Source organism: Ostrea edulis, chromosome 2 (genome assembly GCF_947568905.1).
Source record: "Ostrea edulis chromosome 2, xbOstEdul1.1, whole genome shotgun sequence".
Classification (NCBI taxonomy): Eukaryota; Metazoa; Mollusca; class Bivalvia; order Ostreida; family Ostreidae; genus Ostrea; species Ostrea edulis.
The window spans coordinates 57,570,183-57,597,720 of record NC_079165.1 but is presented as its reverse complement, the minus strand read 5'-3'; the positions used below and the strand labels follow the sequence as shown (position 1 = coordinate 57,597,720).

General features: G+C 35.6%; 2 protein-coding genes across 3 annotated transcripts; one reads left to right on the top strand and one right to left on the bottom strand.

Moving 5' to 3' along the window:
- Positions 1–1,002: 1,002 nt before the first annotated feature.
- On the bottom strand, positions 1,003–15,599 carry LOC125681981 (E3 ubiquitin-protein ligase RNF14-like). The gene is made up of 8 exons (XM_048922342.2): positions 15,261–15,599; positions 14,642–14,750; positions 13,644–13,837; positions 9,720–9,856; positions 9,144–9,593; positions 7,930–8,158; positions 5,399–5,571; positions 1,003–5,098 (listed from the first exon to the last, which is right to left on the bottom strand). Exons 2-8 carry the CDS (start codon positions 14,647–14,649, stop codon positions 4,919–4,921), a joined length of 1,371 nt encoding a protein of 456 aa, XP_048778299.2. The 5' UTR covers positions 14,650–14,750; positions 15,261–15,599; the 3' UTR covers positions 1,003–4,918.
- Positions 15,600–15,616: 17 nt separating this feature from the next.
- Positions 15,617–22,439, top strand: LOC125681985 (protein unc-50 homolog). 2 transcript variants are annotated; one of them, XM_048922346.2, is made up of 8 exons: positions 15,617–15,770; positions 16,015–16,265; positions 18,971–18,996; positions 19,679–19,744; positions 19,845–19,965; positions 20,144–20,283; positions 20,496–20,594; positions 21,498–22,439. In XM_048922346.2, the coding sequence occupies exons 2-8, from the start codon at positions 16,057–16,059 to the stop codon at positions 21,632–21,634; spliced, it is 798 nt and encodes a 265-aa protein (XP_048778303.2). In that variant the 5' UTR covers positions 15,617–15,770; positions 16,015–16,056; the 3' UTR covers positions 21,635–22,439. The 2 variants fall into 2 exon arrangements, with proteins under 2 accessions (XP_048778303.2, XP_048778304.2); XM_048922347.2 differs by having other exon boundaries at positions 15,633–15,770; positions 16,020–16,265.
- The last annotated feature ends 5,099 nt before the right edge of the window (positions 22,440–27,538 follow it).

The window sequence follows — 27,538 nt, the reverse complement described above, 5'->3', positions numbered from 1 at the left end:
AGAGCATGTACTACAATTCATCAGTTCGAGCTTAAGGTAGTACTCTACATCGTCATAATGGCTGACTTCCTTTAAAAACATGGATGAAAAAATCGATATCAGCAATATTTGACTTTTCCTTTTCTATTTAAATACCTAGCCGAGTAGCTCAGTAGGTTAGAATACCGAATGCTGAACTGTAGGTCGCAGGTTCGAGTCCAGCAGGGGTTTTAAATTTTTTTCAGATTACCTTCTACTAAAACTGTATTTTTTGACAAAATAAAGTAAATTTGAAATTTTTCAACTTCAAAATATTGTTGTACATATCCTCCACTTTTCATCTACATCAAATTTCCCTGGTGTAGCATACCTCCTTAAATTCCTTACATCTGATGTAGATTTTGAAAATAACTAACTTTGAATGTAAAAACGATGGAAAATGTATGTTGCCAGCCACACCCAGACTGGCATGTCTGCCCCAAGAAAATGGTGTTAACAAATTTGAATGTATACTACTGTCCGACACAAACAGGTGGTTGCTCCTACCCCCCCCCCCCCCCCCTTAATGGCAGAAGTTTTGTTTGTTTTTTTAAATTTGCTTGTCAAGAATGTTTTGATAATCTGAAACTGAACTTCTTTTTAGACTGCTCCCCACCTTGAGAAACAATGCTACATAGGATCTTTTTACAGAATTCTCAAATACCCTATATAAAGATTTTAACCTCTCCTAAGGCCACAAGGGTCATTGTGTGGACAAACTTAAATCTACATTAAATGAAGATTCTTTTAACTAACTGAAACCATGGTAGATGCAGAGGCAGAAAAACGTCACCATTGCAAGACAGTGCCTTGCTTCATTAGGTGGGTATCTGATGCATTATCTGATTGACAGCAGCACATGCATCATCAGAAACCCATGGTTGATTACACTTTGTCAACCGTGGGTTTCCGACGATCTTCCAGCTTAATAAATATGGATGCCTACATTCCATTAATTAATTAAAAATAACTTAAAACTGGCTGTTTACCTTATATAATTTTAATTCCATAGAGAGATATATACAAATATTGCAAACATTCTTTATTTAATATAAATAACATATATTCATTCATGGATAACAAAATAATAACAAAAAATATCACACAGAAATTGTAAATCACAGATAGACATCTATTACTACTATCATTAAAAGGATTCTATTTTCCCCCAATTCCAACAAGGTATATGGAACTCTCTGCCCCTAGTGCTTAGATAACTCTATGATCTATCACCAAAAGATAGTATTTCAAATATGAAATTTGATTTTGATAGATTCTAATGGATAGCTGATTAAATACTATATTAATTACTACACTGACAAAAGCCTGTCAAAAATCTTGCAATAAACAATATCAATTTTGGTTTACCCAAATTAATTCCAAAATTAATAACTTTGGCAGCAATTAATTTCAAACAAATCAGAAACAAAAATTCATTACTTCTTAAGGTATTTCCACCCTCCTGTGATGTCATAAGATTTTGCAAATTCAATGATTTGATAAGATTTATGCATGACAGGAACATAAATTTTGCTGGAGTCTTTTTCAATAGTTATTGTAAAAATCTTGTTAACAATAAAATATTTCAAAAGTCAGGGTTTGACATTTACTTTTTTGAGCACTAGACCATTCGGGCTACTTCAAATGATTTTACTAGACCTGACCTTACATCCACTAGCCCTGACCAATTTTACAGAAAAAACTGATAGTTTCTCCATATTTAAATACTAAGAAGTCATATTTGCGTATAGAATAGAGTCATTCCCACATATGTCAACACCGCAAAATGGCTGCTTACGACGTAATTTATTGATTTGATAAACACTTTCTTATATTTAATTCCTATAAAAACAAGATGTACTGTGAGCAATGCTCACTAAGAATACCCCCCGCTTACCCCAATCTCCCAAAGGGTGTTGTTAATAGGTATAAATTACCTCTTTCCTGAGTGTAAAAATATGGTATGCATTTGTAGAAGAAAATGGAAGATATAGTCCAAACACAAATCCATGGCATAAACCTATAATTTTGACCTTGAGATCAAAGGTCAAGGTCATAAAGAGGTCATGAATGTACATGACACATAGTCTCATGGTGATACACTCATGTCTTATGGTATGACTATGTCAAAACCCTATAATCAATTTTGACCTTGAGGTCAAAGTTCAAGGTCATATAGAGGTCATGAAGGTACTCGACACATTGTCTCATGGTGATACACTCATGTGTCAAATATGATATGCCTATGTCAAAGAACAAAGAGGTCATGGCCCGGACATGAATCCATTGTAAAAACCTTTAATTTTGACCTTGAGGTCAAGGTCATATGGAGGTCATGAAGGTACATGACACATCGTCTCCTGGTGATACACTCATGTGTCAAATATGGTATGCCTATGTCAAAGAACAAAGAAGTTATGGCCCGGACACGAATCCATTGTAAAAAACCTTTAATTTTGACCTTGAGGTCAAGGGTCAAGGTCATATAGAGGTCATGAAGGTACATGACACATCGTCTCATGGTGATCTACCTGTGTGCCAAATATGGTATGCCTATGTCAAAGAACAAAGAAGTTATGGCCCGGACACGAATCTGCACAGACGGACAGACGGACGGACGGACGGACGGACGGACAGACAGAGTGATTCCTATATACCCCCCAGAACTTCGTTCGGGGGGTATAAAAACTAGTTTTTTTGAAAAAATGAAAATGAATCCAATCATTATCTATTTATCCAAAACATAACTTTACACACATCATCGAGCAGATGTCGTAAAACATCACTTCCAACCGTGACTTATTTATTAGAACTAAAAATAAAGATAGTGTCATCACACGGTGCAAAATTGCTCGCAAACTCTTGAGTAAAATATCTTATGGTTTAAAGTTTCTTGTTTATTTTTCTACACAACCAGTTGGACTAATGAATTGACATTTTACCCGACCGGACCCATCATTTAGTCGACTTGGTCGGTCGGACGTCCCTAAATGTCAAACCCTGAAAGTCTCAAGTTATACATGAATAATCAATTATATGTTTCAAAATATTGAATCCAAGGGCAATAACTCTGTTTTCATAAAATTATTTATCAAGTCCATTATGCGATAGATTTCCTTTATTTTTCACAAACATTTTGTACACTTTTAACAGAAAACATTTCTTGAAATTGTTATGAATACTATTACATCGTTACAACCAGTTTTTGTGAAATATTGATAATGCTGTTTAAGGAAAATTGCAATTTTCTGACTTTGATAACAGGTATATTGTGCTAAGGCCACATAAAATTGAAATTACAGTTCTCAGGCCCGCGCGCATCTGTTTTGAGGTGCCCGCATTGCAAATTTTATTGCATTTTTAATAAAATAAAAAGTAGGTAATGCGGCGACGTATCCGGAAAAAAAAAATCCGCATTCAATTTTTCAAAACTTCCGCATTATTCGGAGCTCCTCCTGTCTCAGTATACGAATAGCTGTATTTAGCAGAGAATACCGAATACCGGAAATCTTCGTTTGTCGTGCGCAATAAAGACTTCCGATGTATAACAACGTGGTTGCAGCATTATTTTGAGAATGTCTATTGTGTCAATAAGTATTCGACAAGGAGCAGTGTTCATTCTACCATGGACAATTATAGAGGGATATTCGGAGGGATGTACCTTCCTAGATCTTTATGAGGGTGTGAAAGCAATGAAGTTCGATTTGGGAAGCTGGACGTTTCCTGAGAAATTAAAAAATGCCGCTGTCTCCGTTAGTGTCGGTAAGAACAAGAACGAATTAGACTCTGCAATCATTACAAATAAAGTATCGTCAACGATACCTGTTTTCGGCCACTTTGTGAGATATACGGTGTGTGAAACCAAGCCCGCCGATGTTTCTGCACATTTCGACAATGATAGTGCCAATGATCATAATAATAATGCCAAGGATTGTCAAGAACCGGGAAGAGCCACCAGAAATATCAACGACGTGTTGGTTTTTAACGCACGTAAACTTTGCCTTCCAGAGCCATTCTCTGAAGATGCCAAAATTACAAACAATAAGCGAATTGTTTACAACAAAATTTTATATTTCTTGGGAAACGCAGGCTTGGGTTTTACACCAATGACAATAGATGAAGGTAAAGATTTCATAAATGCTTAACTAACTGTATTTGGACAATAGACCCATTTGTTGATACCCTCAGAGATCGGTGTTTTGCTCTTCCAGTTCTTTTTGAAAATCTGTTTGGTTACAATGTACCCGAAAACCATAAACATAAGAGGGGTGAGTTGAGTCAATCAACCCTGTTGTCGTTAGCTTGCCATTTAGATGCTTGTCTAGAGAAAACATGGATTTCCAAAGTGATGTGGGCACCTATCAGGACTGCTGCTCAAACATTATCAGACAGCTTTCACAAGTATATTGAGTATTTAAAGCAGAAAGCAGAGAAAATGAAGGGAAAAAACACTATGCAACTTAACTGTAGTACATATGCTTTATTATTTTGACCACACAAGACAATTTGTTAAGATAGCATGTGTTAAATTTGTTTCATATGTATAGTGACGGTACAATAAAGAATTTGCTTGATGTTATATGTTTTATGTCAAGTTGGCAAATAAAAAAAAGCCTCCCTCATCTGTTTTGGTACGAATAAAAAGAAAAAAAAAAAGCCTCCCTCCCTCATCTGTTTTTGAGAAAATTGGCCTGAGAACCAGAGAATTAATTTTATGTGGCCTAATCGATAATTTTTTTTATTAATACTGCAACATACTTATTCTATCATTTTTATTTGTTACTAAGATATATTATTTGAAGAATCAACAATCAAATATAAGATTGAACCTATAATTCCAGAGGGGTGGAATTCCCTTAACACACACATCAATATGGATCCATTACTTGACACACTGGATTCAAAACCACATTAAGTCATTCCCGTCTTCGTCCATGCCCTCAAACAGTTTGTTTCTACAGGGGCTATCTTCTGTGTTGTAGTGTTTATATGGATTATTTCGTGGCAGGAATTGCTCACACAACCAGCAAAAATACGCTCGGCACTTCATGCATGTCATTTTGTTACATCCATCAATTTTCTACAAAACAAGCACTACATTTACTTTTAGAAATTACTAGGTAAATGTACCATGGAAAACATTTACAAAATGATCTTAGGGAAATCTAAATGTTACCTTCCCAAGCAATTATTACTTATTAACTCTTACACAGATACAAAAGATATTAACCCAACTGTACTTTTTATTCTATATGCATGCATACCAAACAATGGAAATTAATTCAAAACTTAATGTTATTCACTTCTCAAAAAACTAAATCTAATCTGATGATACATGATAAAATTTATCGGCCAAGATTTGTGCTGATTACAAGCTAACCTGAATGTTGGCTCCACAGCTTGGGCATGATTTGGAGAATTCATCCAACCATTCCTTGGACAGACATTCTGCCACAGCTACTTGTATGGTCTGCTTGCCATAGCGCTTCTCTAACATTATTTTGGTTTCCTCATCGGCATTTACGTACTCATCTCTCAGTTTTTGCAATCCATCTGTGATATCAATTGCATGTTATTCAATGTTTTTCAATAATCATTACAGAAACACATGAAATGAAAACGGCAAATTTGTAATTAGATGTAAGGAGATAGCCAAATTCACATGGAAGTAAAATGATGAGGAAAGACAGCATCTCTTCCACAAAGAATGGTGTTTTACTCTTCTTCATTTATTTCATTGAGAGAGTGCCAAATTTTCAAATGTAGTTATCAATGTGACAAGGTGTGGATATGTATATATGTTTTTTGCTCTATCTTTTTGTTACAGTTAACATGTTTATAATGAATTCACGCTTTCAGCAAAGTGATTTTCAATCCCTGTAGTTTTAAAATATATTATAAACTCACTGGCTATGACAAATTATGTTTATAACAAATCAAAATCGATTCAAGAACAGAAATGGCCGAGTTGCTTTGAAATATGTTATCTATCATAGAGACAGCAGTACAAAACATACTGGAACAAGAGGCCCATGGGCCACATCGCTCACCTGAGTCACCTTGGTCCATATCAGAAGATTTTCCATATCTATTTGCATGTAAAACCGTAGTCCCTATTATGGCCCCAAACCTACCCCTGGAGGCCATGGTTTTTGCAAACTTGAATCTACACTATGTCAGAAAGCTTTCATGTAAATATGAACTTCTTTGGCCCAATGGTTCTTGAGAAGAAGATTTTTAAAGATTTCCCTATATATTTGTATGTAAAACTTTGATCCCCTATTGTGGCCCCATCCTACCCCAGGGGGGCATGATTTCAACAAACCTGAATCTGAACTATATCAGAAAGCTTTCATATAAATCTCAGCTTTTCTGGCTTAGTGGTTCTGGGAAGAAGATTTTTAAAGATTTTTCCTATATATTTGTATGTAAAACTTTGACCCCCTATTGTGGCCCCATCCGACCCCCGGGTGCCATGATCTTAGCAATTTATAATCTGCACTATATCAGGAAGCTTTCATATAAATCTCAGCTTTTCTGGCTCAGTGGTTCTTGAGAAGAAGATTTTCCTATAAATTTGTATGTAAAACTTTGATGCCCCCCTTGAGGCCCCATTCAATCCCCGGGATCCATGATTTTAACGAACTTGAATCTGCACTATATCAAAAAAAACCCAAAAAAAACAAACAAAAAAAAACAACAAAAAAAACTTTGACCCCCTATTGTGGCCCCATCCGACACCCGGGGGCCATGATTTTAACAATTTAGAATTTGCATTATATAAGGAAGCTTTCATATAAATCTCAGCTTTTCTGGCTCAGTGGTTCTTGAGAAGAAGATTTTTAAAGATTTTCCCTATATATTTGTATGTAAAACTTTGATCCCCTATTGTGGCCCCATCCGACCCCCGGGGGCCATGATTTTAACAATTTAGAATCTGCATTATATAAGGAAGCTTTCATATAAATCTCAGCTTTTCTGGCTCAGTGGTTCTTGAGAAGAAGATTTTTAAAGATTTTCCCTATATATTTGTATGTAAAACTTTGACCCCCTATTGTGGCCCCATCCGACCCCCGGGGGCCAGGATTTTAACAATTTAGAATCTGCACTACCTAATAAAGCTTATCTATAAATTTCATCTTTTCTGGCCCAGTGGTTCTTGAGAAGAAGATTTTTTAATGACCCTACCCTATTTTTACCTTTTCTTGATTATCTCCCCTTGGAAGGTGGCCTGGCCCTTTATTTTAACAATTTAGAATTCCCTTCACCTAAGGATGTTTTGTGCCAACTTTGGTTGAAATTGGCCCAGTGGTTGTTGAGAAGAAGTTGAAAATGTGAAAAGTTTACAGACGGACGGACGCCGGAATACGGGTGATCAGAAAAGCTCACTTGAGCTTTCAGCTCAGGTGAGCTAAAAATGACATATTTAAAAATGTAAAATTAAAAAAAAAAAAAATGGAAGCATTTTCAAAATGTCACATGTATATCTTCAATGTTTTTATAACATCTATAATGTACAAGGTCTGAAATATGTTAAGTAAAAGCTGTGAGAGGAGTTGGTTACACAAAGTAGGTACCATGCTTAAAAATGACAAGATTGAGAAGATTTTTAAATAACCCCACCCTATTTTTGCATTTTTATGATTATATCCCCTTTGAAGGGGGGGGGGGGGGGGGCATGGCCCTTCATTTTAACAAACCTGAAATACCTTCACCCAAGGATGCATTGTGCCAAGTTTGGTTGAAATTGGCCCAGTGGTTCTGGAGAAGAAGTCGAAAATGTAAAAAGTTTACAGACAGACGGACAGATGACGGACAACAGGCGATCAGAAAAGCTCACTTGAGCTCTCAGCTCTGGTGAGCTAAAAACAATATGTCTCCCTCTACAAGAGGAGAGACATACATACTTACTTGATTTGACTTTACAGGGAGATAACCCATGATACACTAGCTGGCAGAGAACGCAGAAGACATATCTACAGGAAGGGCAGTTGCCAAAGTTACTCTCCTTGTCCACAGACACAGGGTATTGACAAGAGGGACGAGGGCAGTATACAACGTCCATCATTTGGTCTAAGCTGGTCATCAACAACATCCGGTCATACTTTGAAAACATCTCCTGAGTGACCAGCTCTTGTACCTAGATGTATAAGGAAAAGTCACAGGTAATATCCTATTCATGATGAATTCACAATTTCCATCAGAAAAAAATTATACTGATAAAGACGTAAATTTCATAAGCTACTGCATACTTAATCACTCTTTGCTTGAAATAAGTAACAGGGTTTTCTTTAGGTCTTGATATCAAGGGCTTGGGCGTTTCCAATTGGGAAAAATAGCAACATTTGCTTGAAATTGAGAAAAACTTTTTTTTTTTTTTTTTTACAAAGAAATAGGGAAAAAACCAAACCAGTGTATTAAGGGATAATCAGACTCCTTGTGACTTTCAATTTGTTCAAAGCTTACTTCATTTAAATAATCAGAGGCCAAAGAAATTAGGTTTACTTAGTAATTTTGAGACAAAAATTGTAATATGTGGGTCTGTGAAGGAGATTTAAGGAATGAATATATTATCTTTTCATTGGATGGAGGTATTCCACGAAAAAAAAAAAGAGATGGAAAACTGCATCATTGCATCATCTTTTCAGGGTTCCCTACCTAATCTATATATAAATACGAAGCATCCAGAGGAATCTCCCCAACATTCCAATAGAAAGTAGTTCCGGCCATTCCCCCCCCCCCCCCCCCCCCCCCCCGGTTGGAATACGATATTCCAATGATTTTTCAACCTATAAAAAGGCGTGTAAACATGTAAAATTAAATGATTTATGAACAATAACGCTACCCTGCTTTGATTTGTTTCCATTGTTTGGGAATTCTAAAGCAAAAATTGGGAAAATGCTTGCTTTTTAGCATTGGGAATGGGGCCTTATTTCAGCCCCTGACAGACCCTAAAATAAACTCTGAGTTATCTAAGCACATATTTGTTTAATTGCAATGAATTTATTAATTTTTTTTTGTTGGATGGAGGTATACCATGATAAAAAAAAGAAGAAAAAAGACAAGATGGAAAACTGCATCATTGCAGATAGCATATCTGAGTATCTTTGGAAAATTTCTTTTACCTGACATGGGTGGGCTTGAGACTCGCACTTTTCATCAGGACAGTTTAGGCCTTTGACATTGCCCTCGCTGATCTGCACTGTGAAGTAGTCCCTCATACAAATTTTGCAGAAAACATGCCCACAATCAAAAAATTTTATACACTGGGAACCAAACTTCTCTCCAAAACAAACATGGCAAGAAAAAATGGATTTATGAAAATCAAGCTCTAGAGCTTGTTTGTTGTATTCCAGTAACACAGGAAGCAGACGGTCATAAGAGGCAATGTCTTGAATGGCTCGCGAGTCTAAAGAAGAGTTGCGTCTGCTTGTCTCATAAGAAATAATCAATGGGTTTTCTAGTCCTAAGAAACTGAAGGAATCGTCCAACAGGAAGCTTGTCCAAGTATACAGAACAACAGATCCCTCGTTTTCCTGCCATAGTTCATCAAGCTTTGAACACAGTAAAGACAGCTACAAAGTAAATAAGCATCCCTTCATACCGCAATCAAAATTCTTTGAGCTTACAGTTATTTAAAGTTCAGGGAATAAATGTTACAATACGACAGCATAATTTTAGATATAATAATGGTTGTTAACCTGTTTTCTATTGAGCCACTTGCAGGACAATGTAAATTGAGGTGGACTATCAGAGGGGTAGTCAGGTGGTAACTGAAAGGCCAATATCAGGGGAGGTAAATGCTTCACTCTATGGAATTCTTCAGCTTTGATTTCATCTGAAATTTTATAACGTTGAATTGTACACATTGCAAAATAAATGACAATAGACTTCACATGTGTTCACTTTAAAATCAATAGGAACAAGAGGTACTGTGAGCAATGCTCACCAAGAATACCCCCCGCTTACCCCAATCTCCCAAAGGGTGTTCCATGCGATGAAAAAAGCCGTTAAAGAATTTAAATGGAAACCATATTGCTACTTCGATGTCCAGTGCACGTGACCTTTGACCTTTTGACCCCAAAATCAATAGGGAACATCTTCATCCCATGGGTAGTCCATATGTATGATATGGTGACTGTAGGTGGAAAGGATAACCCTTAAGAGCCCGGAAACCATATTGCTACTTCAATGTCCAGTGCACTTGACCTTTGACCTTTTGACCCCAAAATCGATAGGAAACATCTTCATCCCATGGGTAGTCCATATATATGATATGGTGACGGTAGGTGGAAAGGATAATGCTTTAGAGCCCGGAAACCATTGCGTCTACCGACAGACGGACGGACAGACGGACAACCTGATTCCAGTATAACCCCCCACAACTTGTTGCGGGGGGTATAATAATGAAACTAGATGTATCAGTATGAGATGAATCTCCAATGATGTGAAAATAACATACATATCTGTGACATCACCAGGTACTGTGATGATGGAAAACAAGAACTACAGAAGGTTTCAATTGCATTGAAATGTGCTTTACCTATGGTATGAGGGTTATTTTAAAAATTCTGAATATGCTCAATGACACAAAAAAATTGTTTCAAAATGTAACACTTTCGGTATGGATGTAAAACATTAGGAAATTTCAGTTTATATTGTGATGCATGCTTTATATTTGGACTGCAAAGGCACAGTAGCCCAAGTCCTGGTTCCAGAACACATGAGTGTTACTAGTCAGTTCTATGCTGAAAAGGTTCTGGCTAAGGATGTGGAACATTATAAATAAAGTGCATCGCCACGGCACATGATACGCCCGTCACATATTGTTAACATGAACATATCACCATGAAGAGATAGGTATGCATGGAGCCAAATGTCAACCTTCCTTTAAGAATCTTACCCACTTTATGGCCTCATGTGACATTGCTTCAAATATTGATAAGCTTAATGATTTTTAAAAGGATATAAAAACATTTTCCCAAATTCATTTCGAAAATATAGAATGGCCATCAAGAACAAATTTGAAAGAATACCAATATATCAACAGTTATTAAGAGGCTTAATTAATAAACTTCCTCTGCCCAATTCCTTAGAGATGTAGATAACACCTGCTTGACCAGAAATGATTAAGACAGTCTCCTTACACTAAACTCATTAATTAATCTTATCAAAATGCTCTTTGCATGCTACTCCCATGGGACAAGTGGAATTTCTCTTGTTATTGTTAGAAACAAAAGAAACATTATATATACTAAAAAAAGCTGCACAGTATATCATAAAAAATATGTGTTTTTTTAATGCAACATTTTTGAATAAGCAACAGTATAGATTGTACCCATTAAAACATTTTTTTTATATCACCTTAATTAAATGTCACAGTGACCTTAAAGTAGGATGCGACACACCTTCTACCTAAGATGCATTAGTTGACCAATTTTGGTGATTCTAGGTCTAATAGTTTTCAAGTTATGAGCCGGACAAGTTTTTGCCATATATGGCCATATCTTCTTAATAAAAAGTCACAGTGACCTGGTTTTAATGTGCGACACACCTTCTACCCAAGATGTATCTACAGACAAAGTTTGATGATTCTAGGTCTTGTAGTATTTAAGTTACGGGTCGGACACGAAAAAGCTAACAGACGGACGGACATGAACGCCATACCATAATACGTCCCGTCTTAAGCTGGGCGTATAAAAAGTTGGTCCATCGACCAGTACTAGTGGGATCAAGATTCTCCATGACAATGCAGATTCACAAATCATTCATCGTAACAGACTGTATCAAAGGAAAATGGCATTATCATTTTGCTACGTGTAAATGCATACAGTCCTCCATGTGATTTTGGTTGAACTTCATTTTCAAAGAAGCCCTACATGGTCTGTGATTTGAAAGTGGTCATGCTGTCAGAAGTGTAATTTCCCAATATATGAAGGGTATACCTAAAGAGGCATACAGATCAGCCTTTTCCACATGGATAAAAAGACCCAGAAAGTGTATCCAAACCAATGGGGAGTATTTTGAAGGATTAGTTATAAGTATAAATATTTTTAAGGTTAATACATTATACTTACAACATTGTATACTAGTATACAGCTTATACAAATTTTGAAGGTGACCCCCCCCCCACCCCCTTGAAAACCAAAATTAATGGTAGAGCCTGCACTTTCAAAAATTCCTGGATCCACCAGTGATACAAACACAAAATTATGATAGAAATAATTAATGATTATTCCAAATAAAAGTCATGCATGTACAAGGAGAGTTATCCTTAATGGGACTATATATAAGTCCTGGTCTTAATATATTCTATCCCCATCCTGACTCAAATTTCAAATTAAGCATGTTAAAATGAACAGTTCTATATGGTGCTGCTTGATAGTGGCTAGTCCACAAACTATTTACTGTAGTGTTAGAAAAATCTTAGGACCAAATTTGATCATTTACATGGTATAGCTCATGAAAATATTATATGTGAAGCTTCATGAGTCTTAAAAAAGTCAGGAAAATCGCAAACTTTCAGTTTGCCCATTTTACTTAAAATTTGACACCCATCCCAATAGGATGGTAAGGACCTAAAATTTATGACAGACAATCTTTTCAATAGAAATCTGCTAATGAAGTTTCATAACTTTAAGTGATGAGGAGAAATTATCTATTGCCAGAAAGCCATTTTCAGATTTCTGCATTTTGCTGAATTGACCATTAGACCCCAAATTGATCAGGTAATTCTTGTCCCACATATTACCTTTGATGTTAATGTGACCAGCTGCACATAATGAAATAGAAGCTTTTAATAACTGGAATGGTTTTGCTATGTAATTTGGCCATTAAATACATACACTAATAACAACAAGAGGCCCATGGGCCACATCGCTCACCTGAGGATGACAGACAACGGACAAATTTTGATCAGAAAAGCTCACTGAACTAAAAAAATCATAAAATTTTCGTTCAAACTATTTTGTGTACAGTTGTTTTAAAAGTATATGTACTACTCTTATTGTTTACAGCACATTACTTTCTTGACCTAAATGAATCACATGAATATTTTTGCACAATACAAAATATATATATATGCACAGGGCTTGAAGCTAACTTTTTATGTCACCAGTCCAGCCGGACTGATGGGGTATAATTTCAACCAGTCCGCAGAAAAATTTACCAGTCCAACAGTTTTCCAGAAATAATTAAACATATTTCGTTAATGTTATTAAAATGAAATTTAACTCAATATGCCTCAGACAATATTGTAACATTTAAATGTGGGATTTATATTTACGAACCAGATTCGTCTAATATTTACAGATCGAAGAATGCCAAATGTGTGTATAAAATTACATAAGTATATTTTCCAAAATGATGCTTTAGAAAATTAACCAGTCCCATCGGACTGACTAAAACAAATGTATGTCAGTCCGCCAGACTTTTAACCAGTCACAGACTGACGGGCATATGTTAATTTCGAGCCCTGTATGCAGTGTGGTGCAATGTGATTTTAGTGGCAATATCTATATTTAATTTAATTTTTTTTTCAAACTACAGTTGGCCATCTATATAAAAAAGCATTGTCTTTAAAGATAGGCAGGTATGTAGGTAGGTGTAAATGCGCATAGCCATACCATTATTTTTTTCATTGATCACAGCCACTCGAAAGCTTTCTGGAAGGTGTAAACTGGCAGAGAATTGGCCACCACAATCAGAGGCATCCTGGACAAGTGAAATTACTGTCTCATCATATATACTGGAGAGTGCAAGAAGTTCGTCTTCCTGGTGTTCTTTGTTTTCTGTCATCACAAGCCAACTATTCCAGTATCTTAAACAGAGGCAAAGTTGTTGGCATGAAATGAATTTTTTCTGCAGAGATAACTTTAAACCATTACTTTATTAGCAACCACTTTTATTTGTAAACAGCGGCTTAGAAAAGCTCTCAAGTTGAGAAATATTATTTACAGTTAGCGAGCCAAAAAATTACATTCTATGCATAATTATATTCAAATAAAAGTGGAGTCTGAAAAATCATTTTTGTTGGAAAAAATCTTAATGTGGAACTTTGGGATTTCACACTTCCATCAAGATCAACTACATAACCGGCAGCACAAATCCTGTGCATTTGAAGTATCTTATTACTATCAGATTCTGTTTGTAAGCTCCCTTCATTATTCTTAATAGGTTAATTACAACAATTCCCCTAAAATAATATAACATCTTGCTATAGCTCATATTTCATTCCATTTCAACAATTTTACTTGAAAGTCATCATCGGAAACCCACGGTTGATTACGATTCGTTCCTCTCTCTGAATGAAGTGTAATCAACCGTGGGTTTCCGACGATGCTTGAAAGTGAAAAAAGTGGAAAACAAGCAGTCATGACATGTGGCAGTTATTTCATAATTCTCTGTCAGCATCTACCCAGTATCTTAAATAATATAGCCATTCATCTTTCAGTAGTGTTTTTAATATGGAGACCCATTAGTGATATAATAAAATAGCTTAATATATTTTTTTTATCAAACCAATCATGGGCACACAAGTGGCAAAAGTGACAAACTACAATGGTAAGGGTGTCATTAAGTCAACCATATTTTGTTTCAGATTTTATGTGATAACTCTCTTTACTTCTGCATAACTGGCAATCCATCAAAATTTCAGTGTGGAGGTTTTTGTTTTTTCTTGTTTCTTTCACAAAAACAAAGAGCTAATATGACCCATCTTAGTAATATGAGTTCTAAAAAAAAGAGCAAATGATTAACAAACTTAATTGATTTAAGTGCCATGCAATAACTTAAAAGTCATTAATTACTGAACATGATAAGTACACGCATATTCTTGCTAATTATTAATAAACTGTCTATATGCTTTACACATCAGGAAAGATTTCTTCAGGTGATTTTGGTCTCTACTGTACAAGGTATGAAATATTGAGAATTTGCCTAACAAAATATCCTTCATTATTTTGGAAAAATCAAAATCATTATCATTTTATCGTTATTCATCTGCTACACAACTTGGGTGTTTGCACAGTAGCGGAAAGGTATATCTCGTTCGATATTCAATCTCTTTTGAGATGCCTGTCCACTTTTCTAAAGAGAAAACTCGTTAGGGACCCCGGAAAATGTGCTCACCATGTTTAACAGAAATACGATTGTTTCGACTCGTTTGTATTCTAATGGCTTTCCATAAGATAATAATTTCGTAAGCTATGCAAATATTTATGTACGTAAATAGCATTACTTACCTGATGGTTCTACGATGCCTTCTATTTACAGTAGTGATTAGATTTACGTTGTATTCTTAAAATTTTACGATATGAAATTGGGTTCTCGACGTTTACTGTCCGATGTCGCCACACTACTGCAATAATTATTCAACTTTTGAAACGCTGAAGTAACTAGAATTTTATAAAACACAAAATATGGACAGTCTAGATTCCGGAAGAAGTTCTCTCAATGACAAGTAAAAGAAACAGAACAAAAATGAAGATTTTATTATTTCAGTAAAATTCGCATTTCTTTAAAAAAAAAAAAATAAAGAGAGAAAAAAGAACGTTTCGTCGCCCGAAATGACCAGTAAATTAGCTTTGAATGACAAACATTTCAAACCTCTCGTCAACGTAGATCATACTGACACATGCGCAAATTTGACGCTTCCTAGAGTTATGTTGTGATGATTCGAGTTAGAATGAATGTATTTGCACCTTTAGACTGAAGTAATCTATGTCACTAAAAGTAGAAATTAGACGGAGTCGGTATGTATTTGGTAACTTTTGATTATATTTCCACATGAATTGATACTAGGTAAGCTATCGTTTTGGCTCTAGCGCTAGCATGTAAATAGTAATATACACTGATAGAGATTATAGAAATTTATAATTGAATTAATGACAAAGTCTTTTAGAAATGTGTGTTTTCCCATACGAAGAAAGAAAGAAATGTATGTGACATGTCTGTAACTATTGTATCTGAATTTAATCATTTGTAATCAAATTTAAGCACAGGTGCAGGTGGTAAAAAATTATCGCACAACAATCAACAATGAGTAACTACACACGAATGTCACCACCATCCTCTCCAACAGCATCCACATTCAGAAATGGAGATGCAGCCCAAAACAAACAAGAGGCCAGACTGACAGCAACCGCCAAACGACACAAATATCTCCGACGGATATTTAAATTCAAACAGATGGACTTTGAGTATGCTGTATGGCAAATGATTTATCTCTTCATATCACCTCAGAAAGTGTTAGTATTTTATTGTGGTATGACAGACTTAATCCAGTGGCGTAGCTACATTGTAGCACTGTAAGCACGTGCTTACAAATATTTTCATTAAATTTTTATTACATATTATGAAAAATGGATTGTTGGTAGTAAAAACTGGGCCGGGCCGAGTCACCTTCTTGGCATTCTTTATATGTAGGTAATATTATGTGCTAAATTTTGTACCGGAGACTAAATGTATTATTAAGAATATTTTCTGTAAGTTTCAAAACAAGCAAAGATATATCAACGAAGAAAACTAAAGAAATCGGTTTACGAAGGCGACCCGGCCCGGTTTTTACTACCCATTTTACCAACACTCCGAAAAATGTCCTCAGACCCCTTGCTTACAAATATTTCAAACCTATCTACACCACTGTGATCTGATTGTATTTTGATCTTAGCTGCTAATAGCATTCAATAGACTGACACTACATCTGGGTCGAATGAGTTTCTCTATCAAATTCATTACTTCAATTAATACTTCAGTGCAATACTTTGAAAAACAGAGTGCTGTATAGAGATTTAAATGAGATAACAGGGAATGACGTTCTTGGCGTACTCCTTCTAATGACTCTTATGAGAGGGTCATTTATTAGGATTGGTATATATGCTGTCATCTAATAATATCTGGTTTGGGGTGATGTCAGATCAACCTTTTTGTCAGTCAGTTAATCACTACTGCAGAAATCTTAACTGGTTTACAGCTCTACTGTCAAAGTTTTGTGTACAAATTAAGCATTTTGCATATCATGTTAGCAATGGATTGTCTGTAAGCTGTCCGTTCATTTGTAAACTTGACATTTTTTCAACTTCTGCCAAACCTCTGGACCAATTTCAAGAAAGCTTGGTACAGAGATATCCTTGGGTGAAAGAGATTCAAAGATATTTAAATGAAGGCCCATGACCCCCTTCCAATGGAAGATAACCAAAAATGCTAAAAGTAATGTGGGGTAATTTGAGAATCTTTTCAAGAACTACTCAAGCTAGAAAAGATGAAACTTACAGTATATGAAATCTAATGATGTAGAGTAGATTCTAAATTGTTCAAATCATGGTCCCAGGGGACAGGATGGAGCTACATTTTACATATGAATATATAGAAAATAATTTTTATGTCCTTATAATAAGAAATTCAGGGTCATATAGATTTTGGTCTGTTCATTTGTCTGTTTTTCCGCTAAAACCTTGTCCATGACTTTTGAATGGATGGTGTTGGGGCTTTCATATTTCACATGTTAATCCTTGCAACAAGATCTGTCTTTTCATACCTAAATAACCACATTTTTTGACCTCATGACCTTGGAGTTTGGCTATATTGGAGCATCAGCATTTTACAAATACATCTTGTTAAAAATTATCTTCTTAAGAACACCAAGGCCATATACAAGCATCCATAGTTAGTGCAGATTCAAGTTACTTGAAATCATGGCACCAGAGGGTAGGATTGGGCCTACAAAGGAGATGAGTTCTACATAGAAATATAGAGGAGAAAGGTTTATTTTCAAAAGCAGCAGTGCCAGGATTAGTCGTATTAATATGCAAGCATCCTCAAGTAGTGCAGATTCAAGTTTCCTAAAATCAAAGTCCTGGGGGTAGTTAGGACCACAGTATGAATTCAAATTTTGTATGGGAATGGATACATGAAAAATTTGAAAATCTTCTCAAGAACAACTGGGTCATGATTACCATAATATGCAATCATTTTCAGGTGGTACAGTTTCAAATTTGTTTGAATTATGGTCCTGAGTGGTAGTGTGGGACCACAATAGGGGATTAAAATCTTAATGGGAGTATTTGTTAAATATCTTTGAAAATCTTTTTCTCAAGAGCCGCTGGCTGTGATTAATTATATTAATGTTCAAACATTCCAATATAGTGCAGATTCATATTATGAAGAATATTTTGAAAAATTCTTTACAAGAGTAGCAAAGCCACAATAAATCATATTTTAGATATGCAAACTTTCCCAAGTTATGTGGATTCAATTTTTTTCTTCTTCAAATTATGGAGTTGGGGTGAAGTGAAAGTGTGGGATCAAATTTTACATGTATGCGGATAGGGAAAAGAAAAATCTTTTAAAAACCTTTTGCAGAACAGCTTGGCGATGTAAAGCAATATTGATATTGACATTCAGTTAAGTCATGACCCCATGGGACTAGAGTTGGATGATAATATACAAAATTTTACATGGGAATAAAGAGTGTAAAACTTTTAAATATCTTATGAAGAAAAGCAGGGTGACAGTGACTCAGGTGGGCATTGTGGCTCATGATTTTTTGAGAACAGAGATTTAAGGAATGAATATATTATCTTTTCGGGGTATACGATATTCATATGATAAATCAACCAATGAAAAGGTGTAAACATGTAAAATTAAATGAAGAAAGGATCAAAATTAAGAAAGATATTTCTTTTTGAAACATTTATGTCAATCTACTACATGTTACACACACATTTTACCAACTGACTCAAAAGAAGTAACTTTCTGCTGGCTGTGATCAGTGGTGCTGACTCCTTTGCTTCTACTTACACTAACATGGACCATGCTAATCATGTGACATATATGAATCATTATCATAGAGCACAACTGTGGCTTTCTTAAACAGCACTTCTAATAGAAAACTTTCAAATGTATACCCCGGGAGGTGTCTGTTGACAATAAATGTTGAAACTCTTTATTGTAGATACAGAAATTTTCAGTACAGAAAATGTAAGTATACAAATGGTTGTATGTAAGTATAGAGATTCTATCTTGGAACATTTTAGTTGTTCTATCATTTGACTTTATGAAATTTAAATATCATATATCATCACAAATAAGCTTTATTTCCATTCACTTTTTATGCAATATTCACATTTTTCATTTGAATATGCAGTCGTCAAAATTTTGATTTTATTTAATACTAATGTTTTGCTGTGTTTTGATGATGTGGATGTGTTAGGAATGTCTAATAATGTGAGTAACAGTATCCTACTAGTGGAGCCGAGGGGACTACTAGTTTGTAATCTGTCCATCCTTCTGTCATCTTCACAAGTCACTAACTAGTGCGAGGTAACGAATCAATAACCCTTGACTTGTGAAGATGTCCTTCTGTCTCTCTGTCACAACTTAGTTTTCCGAACTTTATTGATTTAAGGTCTAAAGGTCAAGGTCACTAAAGGACTTACATTTACTGATTGTCTGCCTTGTGAGGGGATGTCCTGTTTTGTGGAGCTCTTGTTAAATTCTAATTTCTTATATTTTTAAAACTATTTATTTAGTTAATGCATCAACTGTTGATATAAAATCGCACAGAGTATTACACAGATGACTTGACTTGGGGGTTGATCCGGGACATGTATTGCTTGTTGTATATAATGATAATATTAAATGAAGTACCTGTCTTTTACAGACACAAAAGATCAATGGGCCAGAGATGATCCAGCATTTTTAGTTTTGCTTAGCTTCTGGTTAGTGGGTAAGTTAAAAGAAAAGTAAAGGTACATCTGCAAGCTGTATGATATTATTCTGTATTTCATCCTCAACAATGTATGTACATGTATTTGATTTCATTGCAGTTTCTTCCATTGGATTTTCTTTCACGCTTGGCATCCATTTTACTGGTTTCTTGAAACTAATCCTGTGGGTGGTGTTTGTGGATTGCATAGGAGTAGGGTTGCTCATAGCAACAGTCTTCTGGTAATTATTGAATTTAAATAATGATATAAATGGTAGAAATGGTACCTGTTTCAGATTCCGGTTCAAAATGAACAGAAAAAGCTGCATTTACTTTTAGTTTTAGAAGATCTTTGTTTTACATGGTTTAATTATTTCCTGTTCATGAGTGCATCATGATATTTCCAATCTGCAATTTCAGGTTTTTCGCCAATAAATACATGATACTGGCACCACCCCGGGGACAGGACGTAGAGTGGGGATATGCCTTTGATGTCCACTTGAATGCTTTCTTTCCTTTGCTTATGATTCTCCATTTATTTCAACTGGTTTTTCTTGGTTGTAAGTATCACAACATTACTGTAGATATAATGTAAAACAATAATGTAATCATATTTAAACTGGTTTTACTGTAAACATAATGTAAAACAATAATGTAATTATATTTAAATTGTTTAGTTACTGCATACATTTTCATTTCAATTTCAAAAGTACTTGCATGTAACAAGTTAACCAAGTCAGAAGTTGAAGTTTGTGTGCATTGTTTTTTCCAGTAATTAATGGAGATGGTTATGTGGGGCTCTTGTTTGGAAACACTCTGTGGCTGGTGGCCTTGAGCTATTACATTTACATAACCTTCCTGGGATACAGTGGTATGATGTAACAATGTCCTTGTAATGAATATTCATTTAATAAACTATTTCATCCAAACTCTAGTCATGCATGACCTGGCATAAAAAAAACCCTAAAAGACTCTGGCAAATTCTTCTCTCAAAACTGAAAGGATTGTGTAGCTTAAATTTTTTTGAGGTTTTGAAATTTTTTTCAGTGATAAAATAGGACATGTTAAAGGGACCGATTCACGATTTCCACCCCAAATTTTATTTTTCACTTTAAATAATCAAAATCTACAGTCTAATATGTTTAGAAGGTTTCACAAAAAATTAAAGTTATTCATCATGACAGAAGCTCAATATAGAAATTTTTTATTGTGTTATTGTTTACGAAATTTTCAAAATAAATGGATATTGATCCAAGTTTATGATAAATATCACATCTCAAGTATACTCTAGATAAAATGTGTCATTTAAAAGTTAAGATTTATGATTTTTCAAATTGAAGATGCTTTAAATTACAAAATTAACGTTTCACTGGTTTGTTTGTTTACATGAAAGACTCGAGTCTTTGTTTACATAACACAGAATCAAAGCTAAAATATTGCTCTTATCCTTGCATTCAGATGGTCCAAATTGTGGTTGTCAACATTATATGAGTTATATATTTAATTTTTAACATCAAAAGTGAAAAAATATTTCTTTCAAAAAACATGAACCCGTCCCTTTAATAACAAGAAATGTACAGAGTTATATTTATATATTATTTCTCCACATCTTCATTTCCATTACTGGTGTGTACATGTAATATTAAACATTACTGGTGTGTACATGTAATATTAAACATTACTGGTAATTTGGAGCAATCTTTATAGCTCCATATTTGAAAATCAGTAATAATTGAGTAAAATAATTTAGCATTTTTCTTTTTGTTGATTTCAGCACTGCCATATTTGAAGAACACTAGGAACCTGTTGTTTCCCTGCATTGCTGTCATATTAGTATATGTGTTGTCATTAATATTTCACTGGAATTTCAGCAAAGGACTTTGCAACTTTTATAAATTTCGAGTCATGTAGTGCTTTGCCATAATCCAAACTGACTTGATTTGTGAGATAAACCTTGCTTACCCAGTGGTTTGTCTCCCCTTGGATTTTTACCTGTTTGTACCAGTGATTTCTGTGGTACATAAAAGAGGTGAAAAGTTGAAAGACATGGGATCATATCCGTGTAGATTACAGATGTCCAAGCATCTGTTTTAATCATGTGATCTGTATGTATTTGCTTGTTTTGTAACGTGGCTGTTTGTTAACCTAATATTTATTGACTTCTATGTGGTTTTATCACAATATTCATCATTGTTAGGAAGTTGCTAAATATGACGAGTTACAGGAAAATGATAAACATTATCACCATCACCACTTCACCTGCACTGTGACTATGATGTAATGATGATAGAAATATATCTATATAGGTTGAAAATAAATGACAAGACAATCTTGATCCAAAGTAAATTGCTTACATAGTTTCAGGCAACATCGTCGGATACCCACGGCTGATCTCGTCTTCTACTCGAGATGAGATCAACCGTGCGTATCCGATGATTGGGAACAACAGCTGGATACATTTGCAGCTAAGCTGTTCCTACTTTGGATTCATTTAATCAATACAAGTAAATTTTATTAACAATAAGAAAGACAATAATAGTACAGTATTTATTTGATGCCAGCAAAAACATTAAGCAAATATGTCCTTCACATTTGTAAATTTTGTCAATTATGCTGTTTAAGAAGTTGAATGTTTATGGCAGAAAGATAAATGTGTAGTAGTTAAGGCTATATGGACTGTGGACCCAGTTGCAAAAAAATTAAAAATGACAGTTAATGTCTAGTTAATGTTTTATAAATCGACAAGTTATCTGCTAGTTAAAGTTAACTAACCTTTGTGCATCTAGTCCTGGATAGCTCTAACAGAGCACCTTACCAGTAGTATTGCAGGGGTTCTGGGTTCAATTCCCTGTCCAGTCATAATTTTTATCCTTTCCTGTTACATTTGTAAACAAATTTTACCATTAGCTTAGATGAGATTTTACATGCACAGTACAGCATTTCGCAAATTCCGTTATTGTTATGAATACAACGTATCATTAGGTCAAATGCTGTCTAGTGTTTCATACCAATTGTTAGGCCATTTTTTACATGCTGATTTTGATTAAGGATTACTATGTTTATGTGATCAAGAAATCTGGTTCACGGCTGTTGTTACTGGTGCTGACTACACCTTGGCAGCTGATCTCGCCTCTGGTGTCTCCATGGGTCTATGTTGCCCTACTCTCAATTTTGTATTCTTTATAGGATTTATGAGATTAATTATTGTTTGGTTTTTCTCTCACTTTTTCATGTAATTGTTACAACTAACAATGATTTTGAAATACAGAAAACATAACAAATAGAGAAAACAAGGATGGTTCACTATTTAGAAGGCGATTTAATCAACAGCGCCAAAGTGTCTCTGTGCATTTTTAATTCTTCCAGGTAAAATATTTTTAACTATTGTAGACAAAGAATTGAATTGCATGGATGAAAAATATCCATCTGCATCATATAGACATATAAAATATCCCTTTAGACACACATACTGAACAAATCTCTACCCATAGACGTTCATAATTCCTACAGTAAAACACGGCTACAGTGAACATGCTTATAATGTATTCGCGCTCACAGCGAAGTGATTTTCATTCCCAAAATATTTTGAACTTATTGGATAGAAACAATTACATTTATAACAAATCAATCACCAGCAATTCACTATAAGGGTGTTTTACTGAATCCATGTGATGAAGTATCTGGGTAGTTTTGGTATTGGTGGTACATAACTCGAAATAACCAGGCTTCCTGGGCAACTTTGGAATGCTCACATTAGATATTAACGGCAAACTGACAACTCAACTGTAAGACAAACGGGATGATATCAGCTTCTACATCGTCAACTTCCCATATTTATGTAGCAATATTCCATTATCACCTGCATATGGTGTTTATTTGTCTCAACTGATTCGATACGCGAGAGCTTGTTCTGTGTATAATCAGTTTTTTAATCGAGGCAAGCTACTAACAAACAAGTTGATGGTACAGGGGTTTTAACAGTCTCGATTGAAGTCAGCATTTCGCAAATTCTATGGTCAAATGCTGTCTGACATTTTTCATACCGATTGTTAGACCGTTCTTGGCACACTGATTTTGACTACGGATAACTCCGTTTACCTGCTCACGACAGGTGTGACCGGTCGACAGGGGATGCTTACTCCTCCTAGGCACCTGATCCCACCTCTGGTGTATCTAGGGGTCCGTGTTTACCCAACTATCTATTTTGTATTGCTTATAGGAGTTATGAGATTGATCGCTGTTCGTTATCTTCACCTTTCATTAGTATGATTCATTCGCAGCCGGACTTGTGTAAGGGGGTCTGCGAAGGTAGCAGTTAGCAACTTTGGTTGGGTGAATTTTACGAAAGCATATGTGATTTTTGAAATGATAAAAAAACAAAAAAACACCAAATTTCTGTACAGTTACTTTAAGATGTTAAAACGTATACTGTCTGGTTGTTGGATTTTTTATAATGGTATGCGGATTTGTGCCGGTACCTGTATACTGGTCTGCTTTTGTTGAACTTTTGGCAAGAACTTTTATTGAACTTTTGGGAAGATACATTCCATTACCAAACTTGCATTTTTCGCCAGCCATTGGGAAATCTAAATGCACTGTGAAAGGATTTTCTTGTATATATATCAACCTTAGTTCTGTGAAAGAGGAAATGTTCGTTTATTTCCATGTACAGTTCACTTTTAGGGACGGGTTCCTCTTCCAGATTTTTCGATATAGCAATGTTTGTAACGGAGATACTTTGCGTAATTGTTCGAACACTCCTATAGCACCAAACTTGTGAAATAACCGTACTGGGAAATGAGAGTAGTTTCATACTGATTGATATTTTCCAGACTGAGCTTTCAAAACCTTCAGAACGAAGTACTTCAGCTTGAACAACTGTTGGCGAAAGTACTGGAGTGTCCACGGCTGAAGCTCAACAGAAGCACCTTGATACCGAATAAAAGATCGCGATTTCGTGTAACCTCCGAGGTTGAGAAATGTTTTGAAATATAAACGCCGAGGCTTTTATATATCTAACATTTCGAGACCAAGGATGTTATCGTGCAATATACTAGTACACAAAAACAAGAACTTTTTTTCTATTCTACCACGGCTCAGAAATATGCAGACGATCATTGTCCTATACAGTTATGGATTAGGTCACTTTGACGTCATCGTAGTTTCCAAATTGGACTACATGTAGTCTTGCATGTTTTTTTTTTTTTTTGCTGACGAAACTGGTGAGATGGTAGGGTTTACTAGATCTCAAGTATTTAGTTTCATATTGACGGATTAAATCAACTGCTTTGAATACACAACCCAAGAAAAACTTGTCTGCATCGACATGTTTACACGTGCATCGATCTCGGAATGCAGACGTTTGATTTATACTGAATAACAAATATTCTTCAGTCATTTAGGAATTTGTTTTACAACATATACTGATTATGAAATTGAATTATGAATCATCGACTTTATTGTTGCATTAGTAAAATACGAAGTGCAAGTGAGTCTCAATTTTTTCATAAACTTATAACATGAAGGTATATCGCAGAATAATGACCGCGGTATTCCTTTGATCTAACCGTTGTAAAATAATTAACAAAACCCTACAAAGATAAATTATTGAAAATCAGTTTGGTAGTGTTACGTAAAGATACGGGAACATTGATATAACCTTGGATGTCTCCGTCTGTCGATCTCCATACCACGGTGTTAAGTAATCATGTGGGAGAGAACTTCACTAAACATCCCTTGAGCTGGATGGTGTTTAGAGTTGGGAAAGATAGAAAGCAGCCGGTTTTGCTCCGCCTTTTCCAGACATTTCACAATTATCTCTCGTACACAGTGAAGGGGACTCAACTTTTACCGCAAAGCCTGGAGGTTATGAAACTTCTGCCGTACTCCTGCTTAAACTTCCGCCTCGGTGGTTTAGAGGTAGAGCTTTCACCCGCATGTGGGAGGTCGGAGTTCGAATCCCGGCTGCAACAGACCCTAATCGTTTAAACAGGTAGTTACAGCTCGATCTCCAAACGCCGGCATCGGTGTGAATGTCACGGGTCCTCGGATATAACCTTAAAAACGGATATCCCGTGTCACAGTAGGTGTGGTACGCTAAAGACCCTCATAGCTCAATGGTGGTAAAACGCCGAGCAAAGGCCTAAATTTGAAGCCCTTCACCGGTCTTGGTAACGTTCTATGTGAGTGAACAATTCTCGAGAGGGACGTTAAGCAAGATGCAATTACTCATACTTAAACTCGTACTCTGTGCTCCGCTGAGTACCGTTCAATCTCAAACTGAGGTTATAAAACTCTTATGCCCATATTCACACCTGTGTCTTAGGTAAGCTAGATTTATGGAGTAAGCCTAATTCAGGTAAACCGGGTTTAAATCGCATTTGAGCTGAGTTCACATAAACCTCACCTCTGTTTCACACTTAAAATCAAACTGGTTTTACCTGAACCCCTGTTCTGGTTGGGTTTTTTTTCCCCATTTGGTATTACAATGGCTGATAAGAAAGGTCCAAATTTTACAGAACTAGAAAAGTGTACCCTTATTGTTCAGTCGGGTCAAAAATGGTTTTCTCTGATTTGGTTCTAGATCATTTCCAAGCATGTCCGTTATACGGAGAGTATTACGTTTACAAAAACGGAATCTCAAACGAAAATCCTCCTCATAAATAAGAAATGGATCTAATCTATCACGGATACCGGTAGTTCTAGGTCGTCTTAAAACAGTTGGTCAATAAGATAAGTTCGAGACCCACTCGTGCCATGGCCGCGTCAAACCAACTTGTAGAACTAAGCCGTGGATCTCATTTTTTCCAAACTCTCGGCATTCAGAAGGGAGAATCGCAGGTCTTTCGGATATAACCTTTAAACGGTGGTCCCGTGTCGCGGCAGAAGTTGGCACGTTAAAGAACCCTCACTGCAGCGGCCCTGAGCAGTTAATCTCAGCGAGATTCGTCGAGGTTGGATGTTTGAAATGACGCCTCTTCCGAATCTCATGAACTCGAAATAAAAGACATCACACAGTCTTCCATATCGGCTTCATATTTGGATATTTTATTGAATATAGACGTTAACGACAAACTAGTAACTCAACGGCAAAATAGCTATTCAAATTTATGACAGCTGGGTGACATCGGGTTCTCCATCGTCAATTTCCCCAATCTCTCACCAGAGGGCGTATTACGCTGCGCTACAACACCTCTGTCAACGTCTAAATGTCAAGATCCTTGGCAAAACTTACCTATACCTATAGCATCATGGATAATAATTTTATAATTTTAAGTTTTATGCTTTAAATCTTAAAGTAGGTTCACAAAAACAACGAATTCCATGATTATACTAGTATTATTGAATGAATGAATGAATATTTATATAAACCTTCTAATTCGCTCAGATGTCTCATATTTACCATCTTCTGATTTTAAAAAAATCAGAGAAGTGTTTGATTTGCTCAGATATTATCATTACAGTTTGATATGCTAAGTTAGTTTTTGTACATTTTGATATAACTTTTTAGACGTTGACAGAGGTATTAGTGGAGCGTAGCGGGAACGATAACTCTGGGTAGAGATTGCAATTTCCCATATTTACATTTTTGTAGGAATATTCCATTATCACCCGCATATTAGTGTGGTGTTTATGTCTCGACTGATTCGATACGCGGGGACATGTTCTGCGTGTGATCAATCAACATGGACGCCTGGAAACACAAGAGACGAGATCAGGTGCCTGGGAAGACTAAGCATCCCCGGTTGACCGGTCACACACCGCCGTGAGCCCTATATCTTGATTATGTAATCTGTAGTAAAACTCCTTATGTAA